Source organism: Staurois parvus, unplaced genomic scaffold (assembly GCF_062004578.1).
Source record: "Staurois parvus isolate SC_StPar_1 unplaced genomic scaffold, SC_StPar_1.0 ptg000077l, whole genome shotgun sequence".
In the NCBI taxonomy this organism is placed as follows: Eukaryota; Metazoa; Chordata; class Amphibia; order Anura; family Ranidae; genus Staurois; species Staurois parvus.
In genome coordinates, this window is record NW_028317873.1 from 2,825,900 (window position 1) to 2,853,559 (window position 27,660).

Genomic DNA, 27,660 nt, shown 5'->3' on the forward strand with positions numbered 1-27,660 from the left:
TAGCATAAAAATTAAAAATTTGTGAGAAAACAATTCAAATCTATACCGACATTTAACCCAAATGGTTGCAATGAATTTAGTTCATAAATCCAAAACGTCTCTTTTTTGGAAATCTCATTAACCAAATCCGAGCCCCTCCAATGGGGTTTTACCATCTCGATCCCATAAAACAGTGGTTCTAAACCTTTCTAATGCCGCGACCCCTTAATACAGTTCCTCATGTTGTGGTGACCCCCAACCATAAAATTATTTTCATTGCTACTTCATAACTGTAATTTTGCAGTGGGAGGAGTAGTGCCATGTCATTGGTGTCAGTGGAAGGAGTAGTGCCCCATCACTGATGTCAGTGGGATGAATAGTGCCCCATTGTTGGTATCAGTGGGAGGAATAGTGCCCCATCGTTGGTATCAGTGGGAGGAATAGTGCCCCATCACTGGTGTCAGTGGGATGAATAGTGCCCCATCACTGGTGTCAGTGGGAGGAATAGTGCCCCATCACTGATGTCAGTGGGATGCATAGTGCCCCATCGTTGGTATCAGTGGGAGGAATAGTGCCCCATCACTGATGTCAGTGGGAGGAATAGTGCCCCATCACTGGTGTCAGTGGGAGGAATAGTGCCCCATCGTTGGTGTCAGTGGGAGGAATAGTGCCCCATCGTTGGTATCAGTGGGAGGAATAGTGCCCCATCGTTGGTATCAGTGGGAGGAATAGTGCCCCATCGTTGGTGTCAGTGGGAGGAATAGTGCCCCATCGTTGGTGTCAGTGGGAGGAATAGTGCCCCATCGTTGGAGTCAGTGGGAGGAATAGTGCCCCATCGTTGGTGTCAGTGGGAGGAATAGTGCCCCATCGTTGGTGTCAGTAGGAGGAATAGTGCCCCATCGTTGGTGTCAGTGGGAGGAGTAGTGCCCCATCATTGGTGTCAGTGGGGGGAGTAGTGCCCCATCATTGGTGTCAGTGGGGGGAGTAGTGCTCCATCACTGGTGTCAGTGGGGGGAGTAGTGCCCCATCACTGGTGTCAGTGGGAGGAGTAGTGCTCCATCACTGGTGTCAGTGGGAGGAATAGTGCCACATCATTGGTGTCAGTTGGAGGAATAGTGCCCCATCATTGGTGTCAGTGGGAGGAGTAGTGCCCCATCATTGGTGTCAGTGGGAGGAGTAGTGCCCCATCATTGGTGTCAGTGGGAGGAGTAGTGCCCCATCATTGGTGTCAGTGGGGGGAGTAGTGCCCCATCATTGGTGTCAGTGGGGGGAGTAGTGCTCCATCACTGGTGTCAGTGGGGGGAGTAGTGCCCCATCACTGGTGTCAGTGGGAGGAGTAGTGCTCCATCACTGGTGTCAGTGGGAGGAATAGTGCCCCATCATTGGTGTCAGTGGGGGGAGTAGTGCCCCATCATTGGTGTCCGTGGGGGGAGTAGTGCCCCATCATTGGTGTCAGTGGGGGGAGTAGTGCCCCATCATTGGTGTCAGTGGGGGGAGTAGTGCCCCATCATTGGTGTCAGTGGGAGGAATAGTGCCCCATCACTGGTGTCAGTGGGGGGAGTAGTGCCCCATCACTGGTGTCAGTGGGGGGAGTAGTGCCCCATCACTGGTGTCAGTGGGAGGAATAGTGCCACATCATTGGTGTCAGTGGGAGGAATAGTGCCCCATCATTGATGTCAGTGTGGTGGAGGGGAGAATAGTGCCCCATCGTTGGGGTCAGGGGGGGGAAATAGTGTCCCATCGTTGGTGTCAGTGGGGGAGGAATAGTGCCCCATCATTGGTGTCAGTGGGAGGAATAGTGCCCCATCATTGATGTCAGTGTGGTGGAGGGGAGAATAGTGCCCCATCGTTGGGGTCAGGGGGGGGGGAAATAGTGTCCCATCGTTGGTGTCAGTGGGGGGAGGAATAGTGCCCCATCATTGGTGTCAGTGGGAGGAATAGTGCCCCATCATTGATGTCAGTGTGGTGGAGGGGAGAATAGTGCCCCATCATTGGGGTCAGGGGGGGGGGAATAGTGCCCCATCGTTGGTGTCAGTGGGGGGAGGAATAGTGCCCCATCGTTGGTGTCAGTGGGGGGAGGAATAGTGCCCCATCGTTGGTGTCAGTGGGGGGAGGAATAGTGCCCCATCATTGGTGTCAGTGGGAGGAATAGTGCCCCATCATTGATGTCAGTGTGGTGGAGGGGAGAATAGTGCCCCATCATTGGGGTCAGGGGGGGGGGAAATATTGCCCCATCGTTGGTGTCAGTGGGGGGAGGAATAGTGCCCCATCGTTGGTGTCAGTGGGGGGAGGAATAGTGCCCCATCGTTGGTGTCAGTGGGGGGAGGAATAGTGCCCCATCGTTGGTGTCAGTGGGGGGAGAAATAGTGCCCCATCGTTGGTGTCAGTGGGGGGAGGAATAGTGCCCCATCGTTGGTGTCAGTGGGGGGAGGAATAGTGCCCCATCGTTGGTGTCAGTTGGGGGAGGAATAGTGCCCCATCGTTGGTGTCAGTGGGGGGAGGAATAGTGCCACATCGTTGGTGTCAGTGGGGGGAGGAATAGTGCCCCATCGTTGGTGTCAGTGGGGGGAGGAATAGTGCCCCATCGTTGGTGTCAGTGGGGGGAGGAATAGTGCCCCATCGTTGGTGTCAGTGGGGGAAGGAATAGTGCCCCATCGTTGGTGTCAGTGGGGGGAGGAATAGTGCCCCATCGTTGGTATTAGTGGGGGGAGGAATAGTGCCCCATCGTTGGTGTCAGTGGGGGGAGGAATAGTGCCCCATCGTTGGTGTCAGTGGGGGGAGGAATAGTGCCCCATCGTTGGTGTCAGTGGGGGGAGGAATAGTGCCCCATCGTTGGTATTAGTGGGGGGAGGAATAGTGCCCCATCGTTGGTATTAGTGACACAAATGATGGGGCACTATTCCTCCCACTGACACCAATGATACTTACCTTGCTGACCCCTGCTCCAGCCTGGCCTCGCTCTCTCACTTACCTGTCAGCTGTCTTCCTTCTCTGGCCTCTCTCTTCACTCGCTCCGGCAGCTCCCTCGGTCTTCTTTGATGTACGCGCGCTGCCGCTCGGCTCCTCCTCTCCAAGCTCCACCTCCTCGCCGGTGATTGGCCGCCTGTGTGCCTCTCCTGAGCTACAGTTCCGGTGGCCAATCAGCGGCGAGGAGGCGGAGCTGCTGAGCGATCCCGGAGGTGTGGCCAGGTGACAGCAGCGTATCATCCCGTCTCGGTTCCTAAGACCATCGGAAATATGTGTTTTCCGATGGTCTTAGGCGACCCCTGGGAAATGGTCGTTCGACCCCCAAAGGGGTCGCGACCCCCAGGTTGAGAACCGCTGCCTTAGACCCATATAGGTGTCCTCATCCGATAACAATCTGGCCAACTCATTATAATACGCAGTTTTATCCTGTATAACAATCGCGCCACCTTTATCGGCAGGACGAATAACTATATCTTTCCTTGTACAAAGTTCTTCCATTCCCAGACTGATGTCTTTACTCGGTTTGATATTCTTGATCCATGCTGACTCAAGATCTTTGAGGACTAAGTCCCGAAAAACTGAAATATCAAAGGGTATATTACCGGGGGGGGGGGGGGGGGGGTTGCACAATGAAGCATTTGCCAACTTAGAATGAACAAACCATGAAGAGACACAAGACTGATGTCTAACTGGATTAGTAGTTAGATATCATTTAATATTAAGTTTACGTGTGTATTTCTGGATATCAGTAAAGGTTTGGAACTTATTTAAATTACGAGGTGGGGCAAATTTTAGGGTATGCTCTTCCTCTTTAGTCAACGTTTTACCACAAAGGTTAATGATACCACTACCATTTATTCTCCTTTTTGGAGTGTAAACGCCTCCCCCCTCTGGTCCCTCTCTTGCATCTATACATCTCTTTTGTCCCAATGTTGTAGCTCAATGAATACCCTGATTATGATTGCCAACGTCACTAACGGTTCCTCTGTTGTCTAAAATTACCCAGAGAGGATGATGGATGATTTCTTAAAACCCTATGTTCCATATGTCTCCTGTCATCCTCCAAAGGAGTGAATCGGTTGAATGTCACTACATTATACTCCTGTGTGGGTATGCTTTTTTGTGAATTGGTGTTCCCCCAACCTCTATTTATAGGGGGGTGTTGCCAATTTCCCTCATCCCTTGGGGTATAATTTTGCTGCAAATGGGTTTTCACTTGATTAAATGGAGGTTGGTGTTTGTTATAACTACCCCCACCTCTAGACCGATATTCTCTATGGGGTGAATATTAATAACTCCTATCAAGGTTGCAATTCCCAGGAAGGGATTAATGAAATCCCCCTCTGTTCCCCCGACCTTTAGCCTGGAGCAATTGGGATGATATTTTGGCCCCCGTTAGTTATTGGGGCTCTAACCCCATTAGCATCACATGAGTTATCAAGTCTATCCAGCTGCCATTTAAAGACAACATACATACGGGATTGATTGTATCATAGTCCCTGTGACGGAAGCGTAGGCAGGACAGAACACACAAAGAAGATGGAGAACACACAAAGCTTTATTGAACTATGAAAGACACTCAATCAGGACAGTTCATGGCACTCTGCGACATGCGGCTTGTAGGGACACCCACGGTGTCCGCTTGGGCTCACGGGGACTCAGCGGGACCTTGGCAATGGGGTCTGACCTCAGCACAACCCCCACACAGCTTTTAATGAGGACAACATCGGCTCACGGGGACTCAACGGGGCCTTGGCTGTGGATTCTGGCCTCAACACAGCTCCCACACAGCTTACTAGGGACAACATCAGACTCACGGGGACTCAACGGGACTTTGGCTGTGGAGTCTGGCCTCAACACAGCGTACTAGGGACGACAGGCTCACAGGGGCTCAGCAGGACCTTGACTAGGGGGGCTGACCTCAGCACAGCTCCCACCCAGCTTTCTAGGGACATCAGGCTCACGGGGACTCAGCAGGTAGCGATGGCTCAAGCACTCAGGGGCATCCCAGGTAGCTATACTCTGGGCACGCCCTGGTGCAGTTCAAGTAAGGGTAGTCTGGGCGTGCAATAGGAGCAGCTCATGACAAGGGTGGTCTGAGCGTACAATAGGGACAGTTCATGACACGGGTGGTCTGTGTGCACAATAGGGACAGTTCATCATGACACGAGTGGTCTGTGTGCACAATAGGGACAGTTCATCATGACACGGGTGGTCTGTGCGCACAACAGGGACAGTTCAGGACACGGGTGGTCTGTGCGCACAACAGGGACAGTTCAGGACAAGGGTGGTCTGTGCGCACAACAGGGAAAGTTCATGACACGGGTGGTCTGTGTGCACCGGGACCCAACAATCAGCAGACAGGACGGTTTCCCAGGGCCCCCAGTGATCAGCAGACAGGACGGCTTCCCAGGGCCCAACATTCAGCAGACAGGGGCGGCTTCCCAGGGACCCAGTAATCAGCTGATAGGGGCACAGCGGGCTTCAGCAGGTAGGGGCACAGCAGGCTTGCAGGGGCTCGGCAGGGTCTTGGCGGTGCGGGGTCTGTGCCTGGGATGGTTCTGACTTTTGTGAGAGTCTCATGCAGAGCACTCAGCGAGGATGGCTGCGCAGACCCGGTCCCCACCCGGACCTCCCAACGGAACAGCTGCGGCGGACAACACAGGAGGGAGAGAGAGTGAGCCTGATCTCGCACTGGCCTTTTAAAAGCTGCACGGGATGCTTTCGGGTTGCCCCGGCAATGGCGGGCCCAGCGGGGCAACAACGCACGCCCCCCTCACTCCGGCCACGCGCAGGGAGCGCGGCCTTTGTCTCCAGCGGGGCGCCGAGTGCGGGAAGCCTCCCCTACATCAAATATTTTTATTTTATTTATATGTCCTAATAAATGTTACTGTTTTTATACCATTCTTGCATACTTTACTAAGATCTTTGCCACTACAATTCCATGGGAACATTTCTTTCTTTTTTTGTGTCTTGTATTAAATCCTTATTTAAAAAAATCAACATTTATAAACTTATAAAAAAATTACCCAAACCATCATAATTTCATTTTAATCAATTTTCACATGGATTCTTCGATCTGTATGTGTTTCATTTTGATGTCCAACAGTAGTTTTAGAAAAGTTACTATAACTGTATGTTAATTGTATGTTATTTGCCATGATAATTGTTGTCTTCAGGCATGTGACTTTTCACAGCTCTTTTATGCTCTTCTAATGCTCTTCTGTTAGTGCCATAGGTTAAACATGGAGTAGGACAAATAATGGTGTGAGCATCCATCTAGTGCAGTGGTTCTCAACCTTTCTAATGCCGCGACCCCTTAATACAGTTCCTCATGTTGTGGTGACCCCCAACCATAAAATTATTTTCATTGCTACTTCATAACTGTAATTTTGCAGTGGGAGGAGTAGTGCCATGTCATTGGTGTCAGTGGAAGGAGTAGTGCCCCATCACTGATGTCAGTGGGATGAATAGTGCCCCATTGTTGGTATCAGTGGGAGGAATAGTGCCCCATCACTGATGTCAGTGGGAGGAATAGTGCCCCATCACTGGTGTCAGTGGGAGGAATATTGCCCCATCGTGGTGTCAGTGGGAGGAATAGTGCCCATCGTTGGTGTCAGTGGGAGGAATAGTGCCCCATCGTTGGTGTCAGTGGGAGGAATAGTGCCCCATCGTTGGTGTCAGTGGGAGGAATAGTGCCCCATCGTTGGTGTCAGTGGGAGGAATAGTGCCCCATCGTTGGTGTCAGTGGGAGGAATAGTGCCCCATCGTTGGTGTCAGTGGGAGGAATAGTGCCCCATCGTTGGAGTCAGTGGGAGGAATAGTGCCCCATCGTTGGTGTCAGTGGGAGGAGTAGTGCCCCATCGTTGGTGTCAGTGGGAGGAGTAGTGCCCCATCGTTGGTGTCAGTGGGAGGAGTAGTGCCCCATCATTGGTGTCAGTGGGGGGAGTAGTGCCCCATCATTGGTGTCAGTGGGGGGAGTAGTGCTCCATCACTGGTGTCAGTGGGGGGAGTAGTGCCCCATCACTGGTGTCAGTGGGAGGAGTAGTGCTCCATCACTGGTGTCAGTGGGAGGAATAGTGCCACATCATTGGTGTCAGTGGGAGGAGTAGTGCCCCATCATTGGTGTCAGTGGGAGGAGTAGTGCCCCATCATTGGTGTCAGTGGGAGGAGTAGTGCCCCATCATTGGTGTCAGTGGGAGGAGTAGTGCCCCATCATTGGTGTCAGTGGGAGGAGTAGTGCCCCATCATTAGTGTCAGTAAGGGGAGTAGTGCCCCATCATTGGTGTCAGTGGGGGGAGTAGTGCTCCATCACTGGTGTCAGTGGGGGGAGTAGTGCCCCATCACTGGTGTCAGTGGGAGGAGTAGTGCTCCATCACTGGTGTCAGTGGGGGGAATAGTGCCCCATCATTGGTGTCAGTGGGGGGAGTAGTGCCCCATCATTGGTGTCAGTGGGGGGAGTAGTGCCCCATCTTTGGTGTCAGTGGGGGGAGTAGTGCCCCATCATTGGTGTCAGTGGGAGGAATAGTGCCCCATCACTGGTGTCAGTGGGGGGAGTAGTGCCCCATCACTGGTGTCAGTGGGGGGAGTAGTGCCCCATCACTGGTGTCAGTGGGAGGAATAGTGCCACATCATTGGTGTCAGTGGGAGGAATAGTGCCCCATCATTGATGTCAGTGTGGTGGAGGGGAGAATAGTGCCCCATCGTTGGGGTCAGGGGGAGGGGGGAAATAGTGTCCCATCGTTGGTGTCAGTGGGGGGAGGAATAGTGCCCCATCATTGGTGTCAGTGGGAGGAATAGTGCCCCATCATTGATGTCAGTGTGGTGGAGGGGAGAATAGTGCCCCATCATTGGGGTCAGGGGGGGGGAAATAGTGCCCCATCGTTGGTGTCAGTGGGGGGAGGAATAGTGCCCCATCGTTGGTGTCAGTGGGGGGAGGAATAGTGCCCCATCGTTGGTGTCAGTGGGGGGAGGAATAGTGCCCCATCGTTGGTGTCAGTGGGGGGAGGAATAGTGCCCCATCGTTGGTGTCAGTGGGGGGAGGAATAGTGCCCCATCGTTGGTGTCAGTGGGGGGAGGAATAGTGCCCCATCGTTGGTGTCAGTGGGGGGAGGAATAGTGCCCCATCGTTGGGGTCAGGGGGGGGGGAAATAGTGTCCCATCGTTGGTGTCAGTGGGGGGAGGAATAGTGCCCCATCATTGGTGTCAGTGGGAGGAATAGTGCCCCATCATTGATGTCAGTGTGGTGGAGGGGAGAATAGTGCCCCATCGTTGGGGTCAGGGGGGGGGGAAATAGTGTCCCATCGTTGGTGTCAGTGGGGGGAGGAATAGTGCCCCATCATTGGTGTCAGTGGGAGGAATAGTGCCCCATCATTGATGTCAGTGTGGTGGAGGGGAGAATAGTGCCCCATCATTGGGGTCAGGGGGGGGGGGAAATAGTGCCCCATCGTTGGTGTCAGTGGGGGGAGGAATAGTGCCCCATCGTTGGTGTCAGTGGGGGGAGGAATAGTGCCCCATCGTTGGTGTCAGTGGGGGGAGGAATAGTGCCCCATCGTTGGTGTCAGTGGGGGGAGGAGTAGTGCCCCATCGTTGGTGTCAGTGGGGGGAGGAATAGTGCCCCATCGTTGGTGTCAGTGGGGGGAGGAATAGTGCCCCATCGTTGGTGTCAGTGGGGGGAGGAATAGTGCCCCATCGTTGGGGTCAGGGGGGGGGGAAATAGTGTCCCATCGTTGGTGTCAGTGGGGGGAGGAATAGTGCCCCATCATTGGTGTCAGTGGGAGGAATAGTGCCCCATCATTGATGTCAGTGTGGTGGAGGGGAGAATAGTGCCCCATCGTTGGGGTCAGGGGGGGGGGGAATAGTGTCCCATCGTTGGTGTCAGTGGGGGGAGGAATAGTGCCCCATCATTGGTGTCAGTGGGAGGAATAGTGCCCCATCATTGATGTCAGTGTGGTGGAGGGGAGAATAGTGCCCCATCATTGGGGTCGGGGGGGGGAAATAGTGCCCCATCGTTGGTGTCAGTGGGGGGAGGAATAGTGCCCCATCGTTGGTGTCAGTGGGGGGAGGAATAGTGCCCCATCGTTGGTGTCAGTGGGGGGAGGAATAGTGCCCCATCGTTGGTGTCAGTGGGGGGAGGAATAGTGCCCCATCGTTGGTGTCAGTGGGGGGAGGAATAGTGCCCCATCGTTGGTGTCAGTGGGGGGAGGAATAGTGCCCCATCGTTGGTGTCAGTGGGGGGAGGAATAGTGCCCCATCGTTGGTGTCAGTTGGGGGAGGAATAGTGCCCCATCGTTGGTGTCAGTGGGGGGAGGAATAGTGCCCCATCGTTGGTGTCAGTGGGGGGAGGAATAGTGCCCCATCGTTGGTGTCAGTGGGGGGAGGAATAGTGCCCCATCGTTGGTGTCAGTGGGGGGAGGAATAGTGCCCCATCGTTGGTATTAGTGACACAAATGATGGGGCACTATTCCTCCCACTGACACCAATGATACTTACCTTGCTGACCCCTGCTCCAGCCTGGCCTCGCTCTCTCACTTACCTGTCAGCTGTCTTCCTTCTCTGGCCTCTCTCTTCACTCGCTCCGGCAGCTCCCTCGGTCTTCTTTGATGTACGCGCGCTGCCGCTCGGCTCCTCCTTTCCAAGCTCCACCTCCTCGCCGGTGATTGGCCGCCTGTGTGCCTCTCCTGAGCTACAGTTCCGGTGGCCAATCAGCGGCGAGGAGGCGGAGCTGCTGAGCGATCCCGGAGGTGTGGCCAGGTGACAGCAGCGTATCATCCCGCCCACACATCGCCGGAGACTGCAGCGGTGTCTCGGTTCCCAAGACCATCGGAAATATGTGTTTTCCGATGGTCTTAGGCGACCCCTGGGAAATGGTCGTTCGACCCCCAAAGGGGTCGCGACCCCCAGGTTGAGAACCGCTGCCATAAAAGTTAAGTAAGCTCGGATCACAATTATGTACCAATTTGAAATGTTTGGATACACTATGTTTATCAAATCCTTTTACTATGTTTCTTATATGTTCGCCTATTCTTGTTTTTAAACATCTCCCAGTTCTCCCAATATATCTCAAATGACATGGACATTCTAAAACATAAATCACATGTGTGGAATTGCATGTAATCAGGGATTTAATATCATATTCTTTTTTGGAAAATGAAGATCAGAATGACTTTCTTTTTTTATTATTACCAACTTTTACAGTCCTTCAAACTTTACACTTCCTACAAGGAAATAAACCATTTAAATTTGGAAACAGATCGAACTTTTTTGGGGGTTCGATGACATTGCGAGCCAGTTTCATCCTAAGAGACTTATTTTTCTTATAAATGAATTTAGGAGTTTTAGATAAGAATTTATTTAGTATATCATCTTTTAACAAAATGGGCCAATATTTTTTAAAAATTCGTTCAATATTTTTGTATTGCATATTATAGTTAGTAATAAAGGGTACATTATTTTCAAATCCCAAATGAGCCTTTCTATTTCCAAGAAACGTCTCCCTATCTTTAATACCAATCGAATTTCTCTCTTTAATCAAAAAGGTCTTATCATACCCTTTCTCTATAAATCTTTCAATTAACACCTCAGATTGGTCGAAAAAATCTTTGTTAGCGCTACAATTTCTTTTTAATCTGGTAAACTGACTTTTTGGAGTGCTATATAACCAATTTGGATGATGTTCACTAGAAATAGGTATATAGCTGTTTTTGTCCACTTCCTTGAAGTAAGTTTTGGTACAAATTTGGCCATTATCTTTGTATAGGACCAGATCCAAAAAATTAATTTGCTCAAAATCACTCATAACAGTGAATCTCAATCCATAGCGGTTCATATTAATATATTCCATAAAGGAATCGAGCTTTTCTCTCGATCCATCCCATACCATTATAATGTCATCAATATACCTCTTGTATAGCGCCATCTCTGGCCATTTATTGAAAATACTTTCTTCCTCCCATTTATCCATTACCAGATTTGCCACACTGGGAGCATACTTAGCTCCCATGGCAACACCCTTACATTGCTGAAAAAAAGTGTTGTTGTACCAAAAGAAATTGTTATTCATCGCAAATTCAAGTAATTCAACAACAAATTTCCTCTGCGATCTTTTCAGGAGTGATTTATGTTTAAGGGCCCATTTTACCGCATTAATTCCATCATTTTGATCGATGTTAGTATATAAAGATTCTACATCTATAGTAACCAACATACAATTATCAACATTATGTAATTCTTTAAGGATGTTAATAAGATGTCCACCATCTCTCAGAAAAGCCCTATTTGTCATAACAATGTTTTTCAGAAAAGTATCAACATATTCACCAACTCTTGCAAATAAAGAATTTATCCCACTCACAATGGGTCTCCCCGGTGGGTTCTCCTTATTTTTGTGTATTTTTGGTAAATAGTATATAGTAGGTATTTTCGGATGTTTAATCAATAAATATTTTGCTTCTTTTTCAGTTAATACCCCCAACTTTTTTCCTTTGTTAATAATACACTTAAGTAGTAATTTAAGTTTCTTAGTGGGATTTTTTTGCAAAATTTTATATGTGTCTTCAGATTGTAATAATCTCTTCATTTCTTTTTCATAGTCATTCTTATTTAAAACAACAATACTTCCCCCTTTATCAGCACTTCTAATTACTATATTCTTTCTCTTTTCAAGATCCTCAATACCCAATTTTATATCTGGTGGAATACAGTACGAATTTTTAACATTAATACTCTTAATCTCATTTTCTACCATATTTTTAAATACCTCCAGAAAAGCATTACCAGAAATCTTAGGGTTAAATGTAGAAGCATTTTTTAAACCACTATTTTGAAAACCATGAGAAGATGAAGTAGGATTGTTTCCTTGAGATTTATTTAATTCAAAAAAATTTTTAATATTAAGTTTTCTTACAAATTTTTGCAAATCAATAAAAACATCAAATTTATTTAAATTCGTCCTAGGTATATATTTCAAACCAAGGTCCAAAACTTTAATTTCTCTTTCAGAAAAAATAACATCACTCAAGTTATAGATTCCTGCCCCTATTATTCTCTTTTTCTCTTTTTGTCTCCTTCCTCCTCTTTTGCCTCTGTATTTCTTATTCCCTCTTCTCTGCCATAATTCCCTTGTTCTCTCCAATCTTTCTCCTGTGGTCTGTAACCCCTTGGTGCCATATTCCACCCCCGGTGATGGTATGAAAAACCCCCCCTCGATGGAAAAAAATTTTGGTTTTGATAACCTCCTCTCCTATATCCATTACCCCTATATCCACCTTGACCTCTATAGTTGGAAAAACCTCTTGAAGGTCTACCATTATATTCATATTGATGAGGTGATTTATCATGAACATTTTCAGGTGTTCTATTGCCAGAATTCTGAAATGTCACTTTTTGTTTAGGAGGAGATATAGTGGTTTGATTAACCGTTGGGGATTTTAAATTAGGTATAATAATGTTTTCAGGTGTAGAAAGTTGGGAGTCACACCCATCTGTAGTGATCTTATCTTGCCATTTATACACTCTATTATTCCTATAATCTTCAGTGTCTCTTTTATATTTTTTAACCTTTTTGTTTTTTGTATCCTTATCGACTTTAACAATATGATCCTGTAAATTCTTTGATCGATCTTTATAATCATTGGTATCTGCAAAAGGTAACATCACATCCTTCAACTCTTTAATTTTAAAGTCTACTTTCCTCAATTTAACCTGTCGCCTTTTTATAATTAATTCCAATAAACTGCTTTCACAATGGTTAAAAAACTGAAACCACTCATCTACTAATTCTCTATCATCCATCCCATCATTGGCAGGTATATCCCATCTCAACCTCCTGGGAGTAATTTTCTCTTTTAGATAGAGTTCCAAAGTATTCACATCCCACCATATTTTAATTTGCTTCTCCAAAAGATATTTTAAACTTTTGAAATTTTCTTCTAAATTCATACTATTTGAAATACCCATGGGATTGAAAACTTCACTAAGATCAACTTTTCTTTTTTCCATATATCCAAAAATATCCATGGCTGCCAATTATAAAATCCCTCTAAAAAGAGAAATTACTAAAAATAAGAAAAATTAATAATAGCGCCTATGGTCAAAATTATATAACTTACTAATAGTGTACCAGCTGCAAAAAATCACCATATATAAAGTGTACCAATAAATAAATAATTTGCGCTAGTAAATGTGTATAAAAAGAAATCATCAAATCATAAGTCCAGAAAAAAATATATATATGCCAATACCACAAAAAAAATTAAAAAAACTTTTAAGTGCAAAAAACTTTTGTGCAAAAAAAGTGTCTAAATATGAAAAATTTTCACCAAAAAACCTTGATAATATAATGGCAGATCATCCATAAATATATCTTCAGAAACGGAAACTCTACAACACATCGATCCTCATCGATCGAAATAACAGGATGAAAAACTTTGTAGTTAATCGAAAATCCACTTCTCCAATAGATAAAGGACCACCTTCAAACGTATCCATGGGGGGAAATGCCAAGCACTCGAGAGAAACAGAAAGACTTCATGGTGCAATATTATAAAAACCAATTCCTTTATTAGGTACTCATTGCACTTACTCAAGAGGTGTCCCAGCTGACACCAGCATCAACAGCATAACAGCAATCACATAAACGAGCCTGGCTACTCAGCACATGCGCAGTAGCTGGCAGCCAAAAAACGTAATGACGTCACATCAATCAAGCTCCGCGTAGGGCGGAGCTTGATTGATGTGACGTCATTACGTTTGCTGCAGCCTGCCACAAAGTTAAGCTGCCAAGAAAACCACACCCGAAGATGCGCAAGTTAAATAGCATCAATTGTGAACACCAATAGGTTAATAGGGTTACCAGAACCCTAGGACTAGTAATGCCACACCTCTTCTAAGCAACTTGGAGCTTACTCTCTGTAATTGTCTTTATCATCAATGTCACCAGGAATAAAAATGAGGTTATTTCCAAAATTTTTAGTTGCCACCAATACAGGAAGAGAGGGGAAATCCTCTAATTGGGACACTTGTTCTAATGACAGCTATCTAAGAGGAGATTTATGCACATTGCAAAGATTACTTCCTTTTGAGTCTACAGGACAGAAAGTGAAAGGAAATCTCCCTAGTGAGACCCAGGTGGCAAACAAAAATGGCAGCGGTTTTACTTGTTTCCTACTTTATCTGAAAATAAGTTTTTTTACTTTAAATATACTTTAGGCACTATTTACACCTGAGCATTTTGAGGCTTCACCAGGAGTGACTCTAGGATTTACATTATATTCAGTGGTGTCTGAATGTATCTGAGCGTAGTGTCGCTTAAAGGTTGTCACTTGGAGAAGTAAAAGAAAAAGTGCAAAGTTGCATGTTTTGGTCAGTACAGTAAAAAAAGAAAAAGCCTGACAAGCCACCAAGGACGCTTAGCTCAAGTGTGAAATGAGCCTTAATGGAGATGGTAAGGACCAGCTGTTGTTACTGAAGAAGTGGAAAAGAGGTAGAGCTAAGAGGCTCTCTAAAAAGTCTATAGGAGCATTTCCCAGGATGATGACAATGTATGCCAAGCAATAACATCAATTCTTAGGCCTGGGGGTGCCCACCTACTAATTGTTTTACAACTAATAAAGGTGACCCCCTACTTGGGGTAGGGAGTCATCTTCTAAGCTATCAGAGGTGACCAGAGCATGGATGGAAAAAAGTTATTTTAGGGGCCAGGCTCAATACACAATATTCAATTTATAGCAGGGTGGATAAAAATCAATGATTTTTAAAAAAAAAAATCAAAAAAATCGGATTTTTTTGATTTAAATTGGATTTTTTGGATTTAAATCGGATTTTTTTGAATAAAATGCTTTTTGAGGAAAATATATTACCATACAAAGGTTATTCCATCATGAAATAAAGATTAGTTTTTTAATTATGTAGAATAAGGCTGTATATGTTTAATTTTTTTGGTAAATAAATTCCATGAATCCATTCACAATGTCATGCTCTTCCAGAGGTTTTTGTTAGATTATTGGGCAGTTTCTCTGCCTACAAGATATTATCACAGATGCTCGGTTTACTTTTGCAGTTCTCAAAACTGAATTTGACTCAGCGGAGATCACATGCCTCTTCTTCACAGCAAAAATGTTATAACATGAACAGAGTTAAGAAAAAGACCTTCATCCTAACTTCTACAAACCTATGAATACAGAATCAACCCCTTCAGTGCTAAGTTTCAAGAAGTTCAGTGAATAGAATAGAAACAATATTTTTCTGATTGTTTGGAGTGGAATAGATCTGCACAAGAAGAAAGTGAAACGAAGTGTGAGGAGGAAGGGGCTGACAGTCTAAGTTTCTTCAAATATATAGATTTTGTTTAGCCAAATTAGTTACCAAACATGGATGTTTAAGCAAATCACATATGCTGGAATGTTATTGTTTCAGTTGAATAAATCTATTTAAATTGTTATTATTAAGGTAATGATTATTTTTCTTCTTCCTAAGTACAACAGAAAAGTTGTCCAAACATGAATGATTAACCTATTAAACTGGGGATAAAAAAACTAATATGAAAAGTTGTTATTCTAAAAATCTTCATCTACTTGCATATTAAAGTTATACCAGCAAGAATTAGTCTTTATGTAGAAAACTAGGATTTACATCAAGCCTTACTGACTAGTGATTTAAATCGTGATTTAAATCAGTTTGATTTAATTCAAATCTACCCTGATTTATAGGCTAGTTATCCTTGGGGTCAAAAGGTGGGAAAGATGGCCCATAGTACGCTGGGATAAGGGGAGCTAGGAAACTGATATGTTCCTAACACAGTAATTGTACAAAAATGCATACTCCAAAAACAAGAAATTAAACACTTGGGAGGATAAAAGAGATGAGGTAAAGTTTGTGCTAAGGTAATCTGAAAGTGTCCACCTTTATTATGGAGAAACCCATAAAATGCCCAAAGGCAAGTGAGGAAAAAAGTCAAGAAACATGGTTTATAATACTTATTTTTGTGATGACAACTTGAAGCTCTGGGAGTTTAGGTAAGCAGGTGATTGGGAGTGATGTCCAGGTGACATCAGCTATTTAAAGTTTGGATCAAGGTACCTGCAATGGACATAAGTGTGTTGATACTGAGGCCGCTTCTGATGGTTGTCGAAGTCCAAGAGTTTGGAAGTAGTCTTTAATTTGGTAAGAAGAAAAGAGTTTCTGCACTCTCTTTTAGCAAAAGAAACTGCATTTGAGTTGGTATCCCTACCAGTATGGATTACTCTTGGACTACAAAAGACCAATGTTACTTGTGAACATATAGATTGCAGTCTTTTCATATTCTATTCATCTCTCCTCTTACAGAAGAGTAAATGAAAATAACCCAGTACCGTTGATTGATACTTCATAGGCTGTAGTGACTAAATTACCTGAGATTTACAAAAGAGTGTATGTGTAAAAAATAGGTTTGATTTTGAAATTGATCATTTACTGCTAAACCAAGGTTCCTTTGTGTGTACCTCAACCTTTAGGTAAGCATTCCTGTGTACATAATGGGGTTGATTTACTAAAAGCCAATTGGCTGTGCACATTGAAAGGTAAGTTGCACTTTGCAAGAAATGTTTCCCTAGAGCTGATGCTCTGCTGACTTCCATCATTCAATCATGTGCAAACAAAATGTGTTTTTCTTTTTATTTTCCTTGCGTTTGATTGGGTATTCTTTGCAAAACACCACATTCACCAAGCTCTGGGGAAGATTCCCTTGCAAAGCAAACAGACTATTGCCATGTAACCTCCCTGGCGGTATTTCCGTGTAGCTCGGGGTAAAGTTTCAGTACCACAAGTGGTAACCCCGAGCTTCACATGGGCTTACCATGCGGCGCTGTTCCGCGATCCCTCGGTCACTTACCTTGTCCTGCGCTCCCGCAATGTCCCTGCTGCAGTGTCCCCGGCAATGTAATCCGACGGATGCCGGCATCTTTCATCTGGGTTCCGTCCTCTGCGAGCGTCGAGACGTACGGGGGATGGAACGGCGGGAAATTTGAAAATTACAAAAAGGGACATTCACAAAAATCACTAAAATCACATAGTAAAACATTACTGTATCAAACCATTTCACATACATTTTGTCCCGAGTGCTTTGCCCGGCGCCCTGCCTGCATTTTTACTGTTCTTTATACCTGGAAACTGAGAAATGTCCATGGTGTCCAAAAAGCGTCCCTTTAGGTCAAAAGCGGTTTTAGACCGGCTAGAGAACAGCGATAGTAAATCAGAACCACTTGCAGAAATGAGTGATAATGATTCGTGGGGGAAATTCGTCATCAGACACTGAAAATGATTTTGCGACTTTGCTCAGTGATGTGCGAACTTGGCGCTATATTTCAAATTTCAGTGTTTTTGGTTTGATTATATTATTGAATTAAATTTATTATTATTATATTATTATTTTTTATGATTATTTATTAAATTATAATTTATGATTTCGTGTTTCAAATTTTATCATCCCCGGGATGTTTAATAGACTCTTGTTCGGACAGATTTCAGTGAGTTATTCCTAAGAATTACAGGCCTACAGTATAAAACGCGAAATTTCCATGCAAAATAATGGTACCGCTTTCAGCACCAAAAATCTGAAATAATCATACCGCCAGGGAGGTTAATAAATCCATCACAACATTTCTCTCAGTATCCTCTTGGCAATCAGGAAAATTTTTAAGTTCATCACATTCCCAAACCTGATTTTTCAGTTTTATTTTAAAAAGATAGAAAATCCTTAAACACTTCTTGCATGCAGCATGTCAAAGGATTCATCCATGTCCTTTAAGTTCTTTCAATGTTCCGTATACTTTATTGCTAATAATCTGTGCATTTTGTTTTAGGGCAAAGTCTTGCAGAACAATAACTTTTCAACAGTTCAACGATGCGATTGAAGAACTAGCTCTGAAACGATTTAAGGACCATGAAAAAGAAGAAGCTATTTGTATGATGCAGAAGCTGATTGAAGGAAAATTTCCAGTTATTGCTGGTGTTACGGTAAGCAAGTGTTTGAACAATTCTGATGTACATAAAATATGTACCTTGTAATTTTCATTATATTAGTTTTGATTGAAAAAAAAAGACAAATTACCTTTCAGCCCAAAATTACCTTCATTGTATATCCTATTGTCACCTTATTCTCTTGTTCTGGGATGAAAATATGTTGGTCAGGTATCTCTGCTACTGCTGCTAGTTCTGCTACACATTTACTCATGCTGACTTGTATTATTATAGTACAACACTTCAGCATTAAGAGTGCATAAAATCTTTGTTAAAGTGAATCTCTGAGCAAAACCTTTTTTTTTCGTTTTGAATATAGTTGGGAGGGATTAAAGTGTTTTTGCTGTGTCCCCATTGGAGATATTCACCCCTCTATCTGTCCTGATGACCACTGTCATGAAGAAAGAAAGCGAGAGGAAATCCACTCACCCCCCAGAATGGGGTGAAGGGACATCTTTCAATGGTGACACATGTTCCAGAGAAAACAATCTTTATGTGAAATTACCCTAACCTACTGGTGTGCCCCTGGTACAGGAAGTGAAGGGAAATTGTCCCAATGAAGCACAGCAAAAATTAAACATCTGGGGTTTTGACCCTTCACTTTTTCAAAAACTAAAAAAAAAAAAAAAACGTTTTAGCTCTACATACAGTTCAAGCCACACAATGTTCTCTTCAGCCTATAAACTTTCCTTTTTGGAGCTCTATGGGGTAAGCAACATTACTGTAGCTTAGTCTAGGTTCACACCTATGCGTGTGTTGCAGAAATGCACAGCTGTCCATTTAACATGATTTCCTGTGGGACAGGTTCCTATCTCCACGTTTTCACTTGGTGCATTTTTTGGAAAGGGTCAGGGACTTTTTCAACGCAAAATTTTGCATTTTTAGTTCTATAGACTTCAGTGGAGATGCAGCAGAAAAGCATGTAGTGCGTTTTTGATGCATTTTGCGTTTTAATCTGCCTAGCAACAAGTTAAAAAAAATTAAAAAGGCATGTGCAAAAGCGCACTGCAGAAACGGATGAAATGCAAACTGCATAGGTGTGAACGTAGCCTTAAGGTCTCCTAAGGCTATTCAGCTTTGTCAGCCCACCAAGAAAAGCAAACAAAGAAACTAGAGATATATCGATGATTGCACATAGGTGTACAATATGCTGTACTCAGAACTGTAGTTTATATATTTACATGAGTACAGTGTAACCGAACCATATGTGCAGGGGCGGACTGACAACTCATGGGGCCCCCGGGCAATAGGGGATCATGGGGCCCCTGTGTCCTTGCCCACACCCAAAAAAAGCCTATGAAAAAGCCAATGAAAGGTACCAGGGACATCTCATGGGGCCCCCTACTGACCCCGGGCCCTCGGGCAGTGCCCTATTGTTTGAATGGTCAGTCCACCACTGCATATGCGCCTCTGCCACCAGGGCCAAATTGAGAGCAATGTTTAGTGGTGGTGGCACAGGTGCAGAGTGACCTTGGCCTTAAGTCATTCTGCTTGACTGAAGGCCAAGGTAACTCTGCACATGCTCTGCTGTCACATGAATGACGTATTCAAGGCGAAATGTGGTTGTGGAAACATTTGCATGTGCACAGCACGAATGAGGCACATGTGCAACTGCCACCAGGGTCAAAATGTGAACAATGAGTAGTCAATAGTGGTGCATACCCATAATGACCTTGGCCTTCAGTCATTCAGAATGACTGAAATCTGAGGTCAATTTGTGCCTGCCTTGCCACCACATGATTGACTCATTCAAAATTAACAAAATCTTGCACATTGTAATACATATCTCAACTCATACAGACATAGGTGCATGTAGTCTTCTACTATAAGCTGCCTCTATCACATACACCTCGAATTGAGTGGGAACTTCCTTCTACCAAAAGGACACACAGAAAAATACCGTATTTTTCGCACCATAAGACGCACTTTTTTCCCCCCAAAAAAGGGGGGAAAATGTCAGTGCGTCTTATGGAGCGGCCGGTCCAGTATTTCCACTGCCGCCGTGTCAGAATACCGGGCCGGCCGCTCAGCTCTACAGCGGGACCTTATAGAGATGACTGCTGACCTTTGGGGAGGGGGGGGAGCGGGTACCTGAATTTGACAGATACCCGCTCCCACTTCCGTGGAGTTGTTCTTTCATCTTACCCGTTCCTCTATCCAGCGGCGCGGTCTTCCCGGCTTCTGTAGTGTGGGTATGACAGCCGGGTGCCAAGTGCGCATGCACAGGAAGCGGTGCTTTTTGTGAATGGTAAGGTGGCACCTGGGACACATGACAGATCCCAGAAGCCGCCAGACCAATCACAAAGCGCAAGTGCTTCTCGCTCATGCGCACTGGGCACCCGGCTGTCATGCCGAGCGACATTACAGAAGCCGGGAAGACAGCGCGCGGCTGGATAGAGGAACAGGTAAGATGAAAGAACAACTCCGCGGAAGTGGGAGCGGGTATCTGTCAAATTCAGGTACCCGCTCCCCACCTCCCCAAAGGTCAGCAGTCATCCCCTGTACTATCCACAGTCTCTGGTCATCCCTGTGCTGTCCACAGTCTCTGGTCATCCCTGTGCTGTCCGCAGTCTCTGGTCATCCCTGTGCTCTCCGCAGTCTCTGGTCATCCCTGTACTGTGTCCGCAGTCTCTGGTCATCCCTGTACTGTGTCCGCAGTCTCTGGTCATCTCCTGTACTGTGTCCGCAGTCTCTGGTCATCTCCTGTACTGTGTCCGCAGTCTCTGGTCATCCCCTGTACTGTGTCCGCAGTCTCTGGTCATCTCCTGTACTGTGTCCGCAGTCTCTGGTCATCCCTGTACTGTGTCCGCAGTCTCTGGTCATCCCTGTACTGTGTCCGCAGTCTTTGGTCATCTCCTGTACTGTGTCCGCAGTCTCTGGTCATCTCCTGTACTGTGTCCGCAGTCTCTGGTCATCTCCTGTACTGTGGCCACAGTCTCTGGTCATCCCCTGAACTGTGGCCACAGTCTCTGGTCATCCCCTGAACTGTGTCCGCAGTCTCTGGTCATCCCCTGAACTGTGTCCGCAGTCTCTGGTCATCTCCTGTACTGTGTCCGCAGTCTTTGGTCATCTCCTGTACTGTGTCCGCAGTCTCTGGTCATCTCCTGTACTGTGTCCGCAGTCTCTGGTCATCCCTGTACTGTGTCCGCAGTCTCTGGTCATCCCTGTACTGTGTCCGCAGTCTTTGGTCATCTCCTGTACTGTGTCCGCAGTCTCTGGTCATCTCCTGTACTGTGTCCGCAGTCTCTGGTCATCTCCTGTACTGTGGCCACAGTCTCTGGTCATCCCCTGAACTGTGGCCACAGTCTCTGGTCATCCCCTGAACTGTGTCCGCAGTCTCTGGTCATCCCCTGAACTGTGTCCGCAGTCTCTGGTCATCTCCTGTACTGTGTCCGCAGTCTTTGGTCATCTCCTGTACTGTGTCCGCAGTCTTTGGTCATCTCCTGTACTGTGTCCGCAGTCTCTGGTCATCTCCTGTACTGTGTCCGCAGTCTCTGGTCATCTCCTGTACTAAGGCCACAGTCTCTGGTCATCCCCTGAACTGTGTCCGCAGTCTCTGGTCATCCCCTGAACTGTGTCCGCAGTCTCTGGTCATCTCCTGTACTGTGTCCGCAGTCTCTGGTCATCTCCTGTACTGTGTCTGCAGTCCATTAGTTCAGAATTTTTTTTTCCTGTTTTCTGCCTCTAAAACCTAGGTGCGTCTTATGGTCAGGTGCGTCTTATGGAGCGAAAAATACAGTAGTGCATTGCTGCCTTCCGATTGTATAGAATTAAAAAAAACAAATAAAACATTTTATATAAATACTAGGGTTCTAAAAAATTGTTACCACGTCCCCCCTACACCTTCTGTGTGCCCAAGAACCAACACCAAAGACAACACCACATTGTATAACATAAATATAAAAACAGCTCTGTAACCAAGGTACACATATTATCATTTCAGTAACTGACATTATATGAATAGAATGCGAGTTGCATCCAATATTTTTTTCTTCAACATAGAATTTTACCTTTTTTATATAGCTATAGTCTTACCTTAACAAGAGAATAGATCAACTAGAAGTCTCTATTTGACAGTTCCAGGCAAACTTAATAGGCCAAAGGTAAATTAAAGGAGAAGTATAGCCAAAGCTATTTTGGCTATACTTTTATGAATCATAGGAGTGCAGTTCGTTCTGCACTCCTGTGATCTGTTTTCAGCCAACAGCAGGCTGAAGCCCACTATCAATATATAAAAAATGATGCAGCGCTGCTGATAATACACTTAGACAATGCATACAGAGGAATAAAAACAGCACAAATGAATCAACCCCCTTGGTGAAAGCATAAAATGACATATATCTATCACTGGTGTCAAGGTGCAAATTGACACACACTTAGTAAGTGACTAAGGGGTGATATAACAGTCCAATTTGAGCACACAGGTGAGGAACTCTTCAAACACGTGGATGTGTCATACGTGCCACAGAAATCCCAAACCAATCTGAGTGCCCCCTCACCTCCTTGCGATGACCTCAAGGGCCAACCAGCGTTCAACAGATAATCAGGCAATCTCCTGCTGATCCCTTCAATATGACCGGAATGATGGTAGCTTTAGCCAGGCCTCTTCCTGCACTCCACCGCTCTGGCAACACCTCTATCGTCCACTCAGAGACATAAACCAAACAGGCTCCATAGTGCAATATATCAAATTTATTAAGATAAAAAACAAAGTACCCACTTACATGTAGGCAAACGACCGCAAACAATTTTCAGCTGTCCTCCTGACATGCGGCTTCATGGAGTCCCAATATGGCGCGGACGCCGGAAGTGACGTCACCGCGTTCCGGAATAGACAATGGACGTACCAACGCGTTGCGTCACGAATATCACGTGACTTCATCAGGGTGCCCTGCATTGTCTATTCCAGAACGCGGTGACGTCACTTCCGGCGTCCGCGCCATATTGGGACTCCATGAAGCCGCATGTCAGGAGGACAGCTGAAAATTGTTTGCGGTCGTTTGCCTACATGTAAGTGGGTACTTTGTAAAAAAAATTAAATCCCCCAGCATATAAATCATTGTGTGATTAATCAGTACGTTCGTCACCATAAACTCTCTTTACCTGCACTCATAATGGATTTGAATCATCTTTCTTATTGCAAAAATACAAAACATTAAATCCTGCAGCATATCAAATGTTGCAAGTGATCAGTCTTCATATATCTCATTTTGACAGTGGGACATTGCAACAGTCATATATCTATTCACTGATCAGTCCTTTTACCTTCTTTAGATATCATTATATGCATTTAACAGTGACTCCACTCTCACTAGTATGCTAGGCAGTTGGAAGTGAACTTAGTCAATTAAAGTGTGAAATCAACATACTCTTTCGGACGGTGATCACAGTGGAGCACAGGGATTAACCAGCTCAGCTGCCGCAATAGATTATGGTCCAAACAATAAATTCCCAAGAATAGTCTTGCTGTTCCTCCATATCTATCCCATAGCTACTTTCAGTTTTTGTGAACATTGTTCTTCATGTCTCCAATGGATACTCTACATACATCCCATTTAGGTGATCTCTGAAAACCTCTCTCTTCAGGGAAGCCTATCCTGCCCTCAGCTAATAATGGAATCTTCTACTCTTCCATCCAGTCCATCCCCCACAGTTACTACCTTTTTGTACCACTAGCCCCTCCCTCTTAGATTGTAAGCTCCAAGGAGCAGGGCCCTCCTTTTCCTCTTGTATTGAACTGTATTGTTGCTGTATTGTCTCCTGTTATATTGTAAAGCGCTGAGCAAACTGTTGGCGCCATATAAATCCTGTATAATAATAATAAAATTGTAGTAAGGATATTTACAGGTCAGATATGCGTAAAAAACAAGGTATGCTGGGTTCCACCATTCTTCTTACCATCTGCCTGTTAGTATTCACATGATCTATCTTTTCAAAGCGATGGCACATTGTGTCAGATAGGCAATCGTGCATATAAGCTCTCCTCCCACTCAAAGGTATATACACTATAACACTATATAATAAACCAATTGTTTTCACACTAGTTGATTGGTATATCACCTGGAACTGCATGTGTTTTCTACAAAAACACTAATTTTAATTCTCATATCATTGAGCAGACTGCGTTTGAGAAATGTTCAGTCTGTAATTCTACATTACTTTTATCTGATTCCAGTGTCCACTCTTGACATTGTCTCATGTGTTCAAGGAGCTAAAGGATTAGGAAACTTTTTTTCTATATTTCTCTCAAATTCTACAATTCTCACCTTTAATTTTACCAATATTCATTAATCTACATGGATACATGGACAGCTTACTCTCTATTCCACTTGTTCGGTCTTAAAATTAAGAAAATATGTTACTGAATATCTTTTCTGACCTTAACTATCCTCAAAAATTGTACTCCTATCTACCAGATGACGTCTTTATGTCCCATTCTACTTTCCTCTAGTTGTAAGCATTGTACTCACTTTAACAACTGGTTCCTCAAAATTGGTTCTTCTGGCAATAATTTAGCAGGAGGGTCCCACTATCTTTCAAAATCTCATACTTTCTCTTGCATAGTTTTTCTATTACTGCCTGATCTAATAATTTAATGGTTTTAACACCTTTCCTCGAATCTCTCTTTTAGGTCACAAACCTCTTTATCAAATCACATGTGGTCTGTACAGTTTTGATGTAAATCTTGGAATTCACCTATCGGATCCCCCCATATATTTGAAAGGGGATGATGGCTGGTCGTGTGGAGAAGAGAATTTCCTGCTGTTGCCTTACAAAAGGTGGAGGTCGTAATTATCAACCTTTTTTATTCTAAGATCCAAAAACTCTCCATCTCTGAGTTATTTAAATGTAAAACAAACAATTATGGATTCTCTTTTGAAAAACCTTTGAAAATCCAGTTCACTACCCCTCCACATGACCAGCACATCATCATTATACTTTTGCTTTTAGGCCATCTCTGCCCCAAACTCACATATGCTCCTCACCATACCTTCTTCCAAGTACCCCAAGTTGAGGCATGAGTAAACTGATGTGCATGAGGCTCCCATAGATGCTCCTATTATTTGTAGAACTTAACCACAATTGAAAATAATTATTTTGCAAAATTAATTTAAGAAGCTCTCACTACACCGAATGTAAAACCACATTTGGTTGCAAAAGACATTCTATAACATGATGACTAATCCAATGAGAAATTTATGTAAAAATAAGTCAACATCAATTGAATAGAAAATCTTCCTGCTCCAGTTAGGTTGAGTGTAGCACTTTAAGAATATCTTTACTGTTCTGAACATAGAATGGAAGACAAAATCTTTAAGTATGGATACCATTAATTGAAAGAAAAAAATTGGCCTTTTTTTAAAATTTTTGATGATGACATTGTTACCTCTTGCAGTTGTGCTGAACCACATCACACCTGCTGTAAGCAATCCATATTTATAGTGATCAACTTGTCTTTTTTTCAGGCTTTGTGATATAAAGTTTGCAAATTCTCAGTCTATAAGACAAAGCACAACCCTAAGTTGTTTTAACGTTGACTAAAACTACTAGTTTTTTAGTGTTATTCTATACTGAAATGTTTCAGTATTGCGGACCACCCTATGCTCTAAACTTTCCCAGATTTACACACTTGATAAGGTATATGGTTAGTAGTAAATGACAACATTTAGGAGAGCTTCCCCTGTATTTGTTTTCTCCACAAAGGGAATTGTCTTGTAATATGAATAATAAAATATATTTAGAACTAGATAGTGATAAATAAACACTTCTCCATTTGTAGCTACATTTAAATTTCATTTATAGAGGTTTAGATTTACACATACAAAATTCAGTGTCCAAATCAGCAAATCTGCACGTTTCTATTATACAGTCAGGTCCATAAATATTGGGACATCGACACAATTCTAACATTTTTGGCTCTATACACCACCACAATGGATTTGAAATGAAATGAACAAGATGTGCTTTAACTCCAGACTGTCAGCTTTAATTTGAGGGTATTTACATCCAAATCAGGTGAACGGTGTAGGAATTACAACAGTTTGCATATGTGCCTTTTCAAATCCATTGTGCTGGTGTATAGAGCCAAAAATGTTAGAATTGTGTCGATGTCCCAATATTTATGGACCTGACTGTATCTATTCTATCAGCTATTTGTCTGTCTTCAGAAATTGAAAAGTTGTAAACATGCTTTTTCACGTTTTATTTCTTTAGCGCCACCTACTATATCCTATTAACTGATACTACTGTATCTACTACTTTCTAGCACCTCTATTTTGCATAATTTTCTTATCCCTCTAGATCAGAGATTAAAATCATTAACTTTTTTGTCATAAATAGCTGTTTCTTTCCGCAACAAGATACAGTCTGATATTACATTTGCTATTTTAATTTGTAATAGAATATTTCTTATATCCATCTTCATGCAGACAAATATTTATGCATACCCAGGCCCATTGCAGTGAACTTATTGAAACAGTGTTTCCTAAGGTTAGAGTACAGAAACACATTTCACTTAAAAGAAAAAAATAAAAACTTGAGTGTATTGAGGAATAATGTTTTTGGAGCTGTATGTTGTCACTGGCTTACCAGAATGAACATTTTTTTTCTATTTTCACAGAAAGCAGTGTCCTCTCCAACTGTATCCCGCCTAACAGATGTGTCTAAATTTACGGGGTCTCACAAGGAAAGGTTTGACCCTTCAGGAAAAGGAAAGGGCAAAGCTGGACGAGAAGATTTAGTAGATCGATCTGGATATGTTTCGGGTTACAAACATGCAGGCACATATGATCAGAAAGTCCAAGGGGCAAGCAAATAGAACAAAAATATCAGTAAACAGTATGGTTTCAGCCAAAAGATGGTAGAGGGTGAGCAATGTTTTAATGTTAACATCAGCTCTAATCATGTAGAAGAAGAGAATCACTTTTAGACATTCCCCTAATGTAAAAAGATGGCAGTGCCACATCAAATTACCATGCATGTGTGAAATTTTCAGCACTAAAGTTTAATAAAGGTAAATAACATGTTACTTCATATTTATATGATGGATAGCTGGGAGTAAAACACTTCTGGCCCAGTTCACACATTTAAAAATTTCCCATATCCCTAATATTTTATTTACATTTTTCATTCTTGTCATGCAGTAAAGGCATCATTTTTTGTGTGTTGCAGATTATTTATACATTTTTAATGCCTGCAAAAACACACCTAAGGGCGCCTTCACACAGGCATTCAGTTTGATCTGTATAGGTAAAAGACACACAGTGAGCGCTCTCAAAGAAACAGCAGCTGAACATCCAGGATAAACGCATATAAAAATCCTCAGTAAAACATATACATATAAAAATGCAGCGCTGTAAAATGATCAAATCATGCAAATCAACACAATAAAAGTAATGAAAAGGTGCTCATTAATTCCTAGTGCCAATGGAAAGAATGCAAACTAACCAGAAGCGCATTTAAAATACGCATGTGTGTAAGAAATCCTGGAGATTCTCCTCTCTCCCTCTGGTGAGATTTCAATCCCAGCCCTGGTTCCACTGAAGAGGAATATCCTATCCTGGGAGCTTCCTGACCTGCAGGATCTCGTTTTCCCACAATAGGGCGTTACCGTCATCCATTTCAGCACATATCCATTTTCTGACCAGAGGGAGAGAGGGGAATCTCCAGGATTTCTTACACACATGCGTATTTTAAATGCGCTTCTGGTTAGTTTGCATT

General features: G+C 44.0%; 1 protein-coding gene across 5 annotated transcripts in view; it reads left to right on the top strand.

Annotated features, from left to right (window-relative positions):
• Positions 1 to 27,322, top strand: part of TPPP (tubulin polymerization promoting protein) — an 83,296-nt gene extending 55,974 nt beyond the window's left edge. For all 5 annotated transcript variants that reach the window (XM_089669445.1, XM_089669446.1, XM_089669448.1 and 2 more), the window contains 2 exons: positions 17,784 to 17,937; positions 26,561 to 27,322. In XM_089669445.1, the coding sequence (XP_089525571.1) occupies positions 17,784 to 17,937; positions 26,561 to 26,758 (352 nt within the window). In that variant the 3' untranslated portion in view covers positions 26,759 to 27,322. The remainder of the gene's footprint in view (positions 1 to 17,783; positions 17,938 to 26,560) is intronic.
• The last annotated feature ends 338 nt before the right edge of the window (positions 27,323 to 27,660 follow it).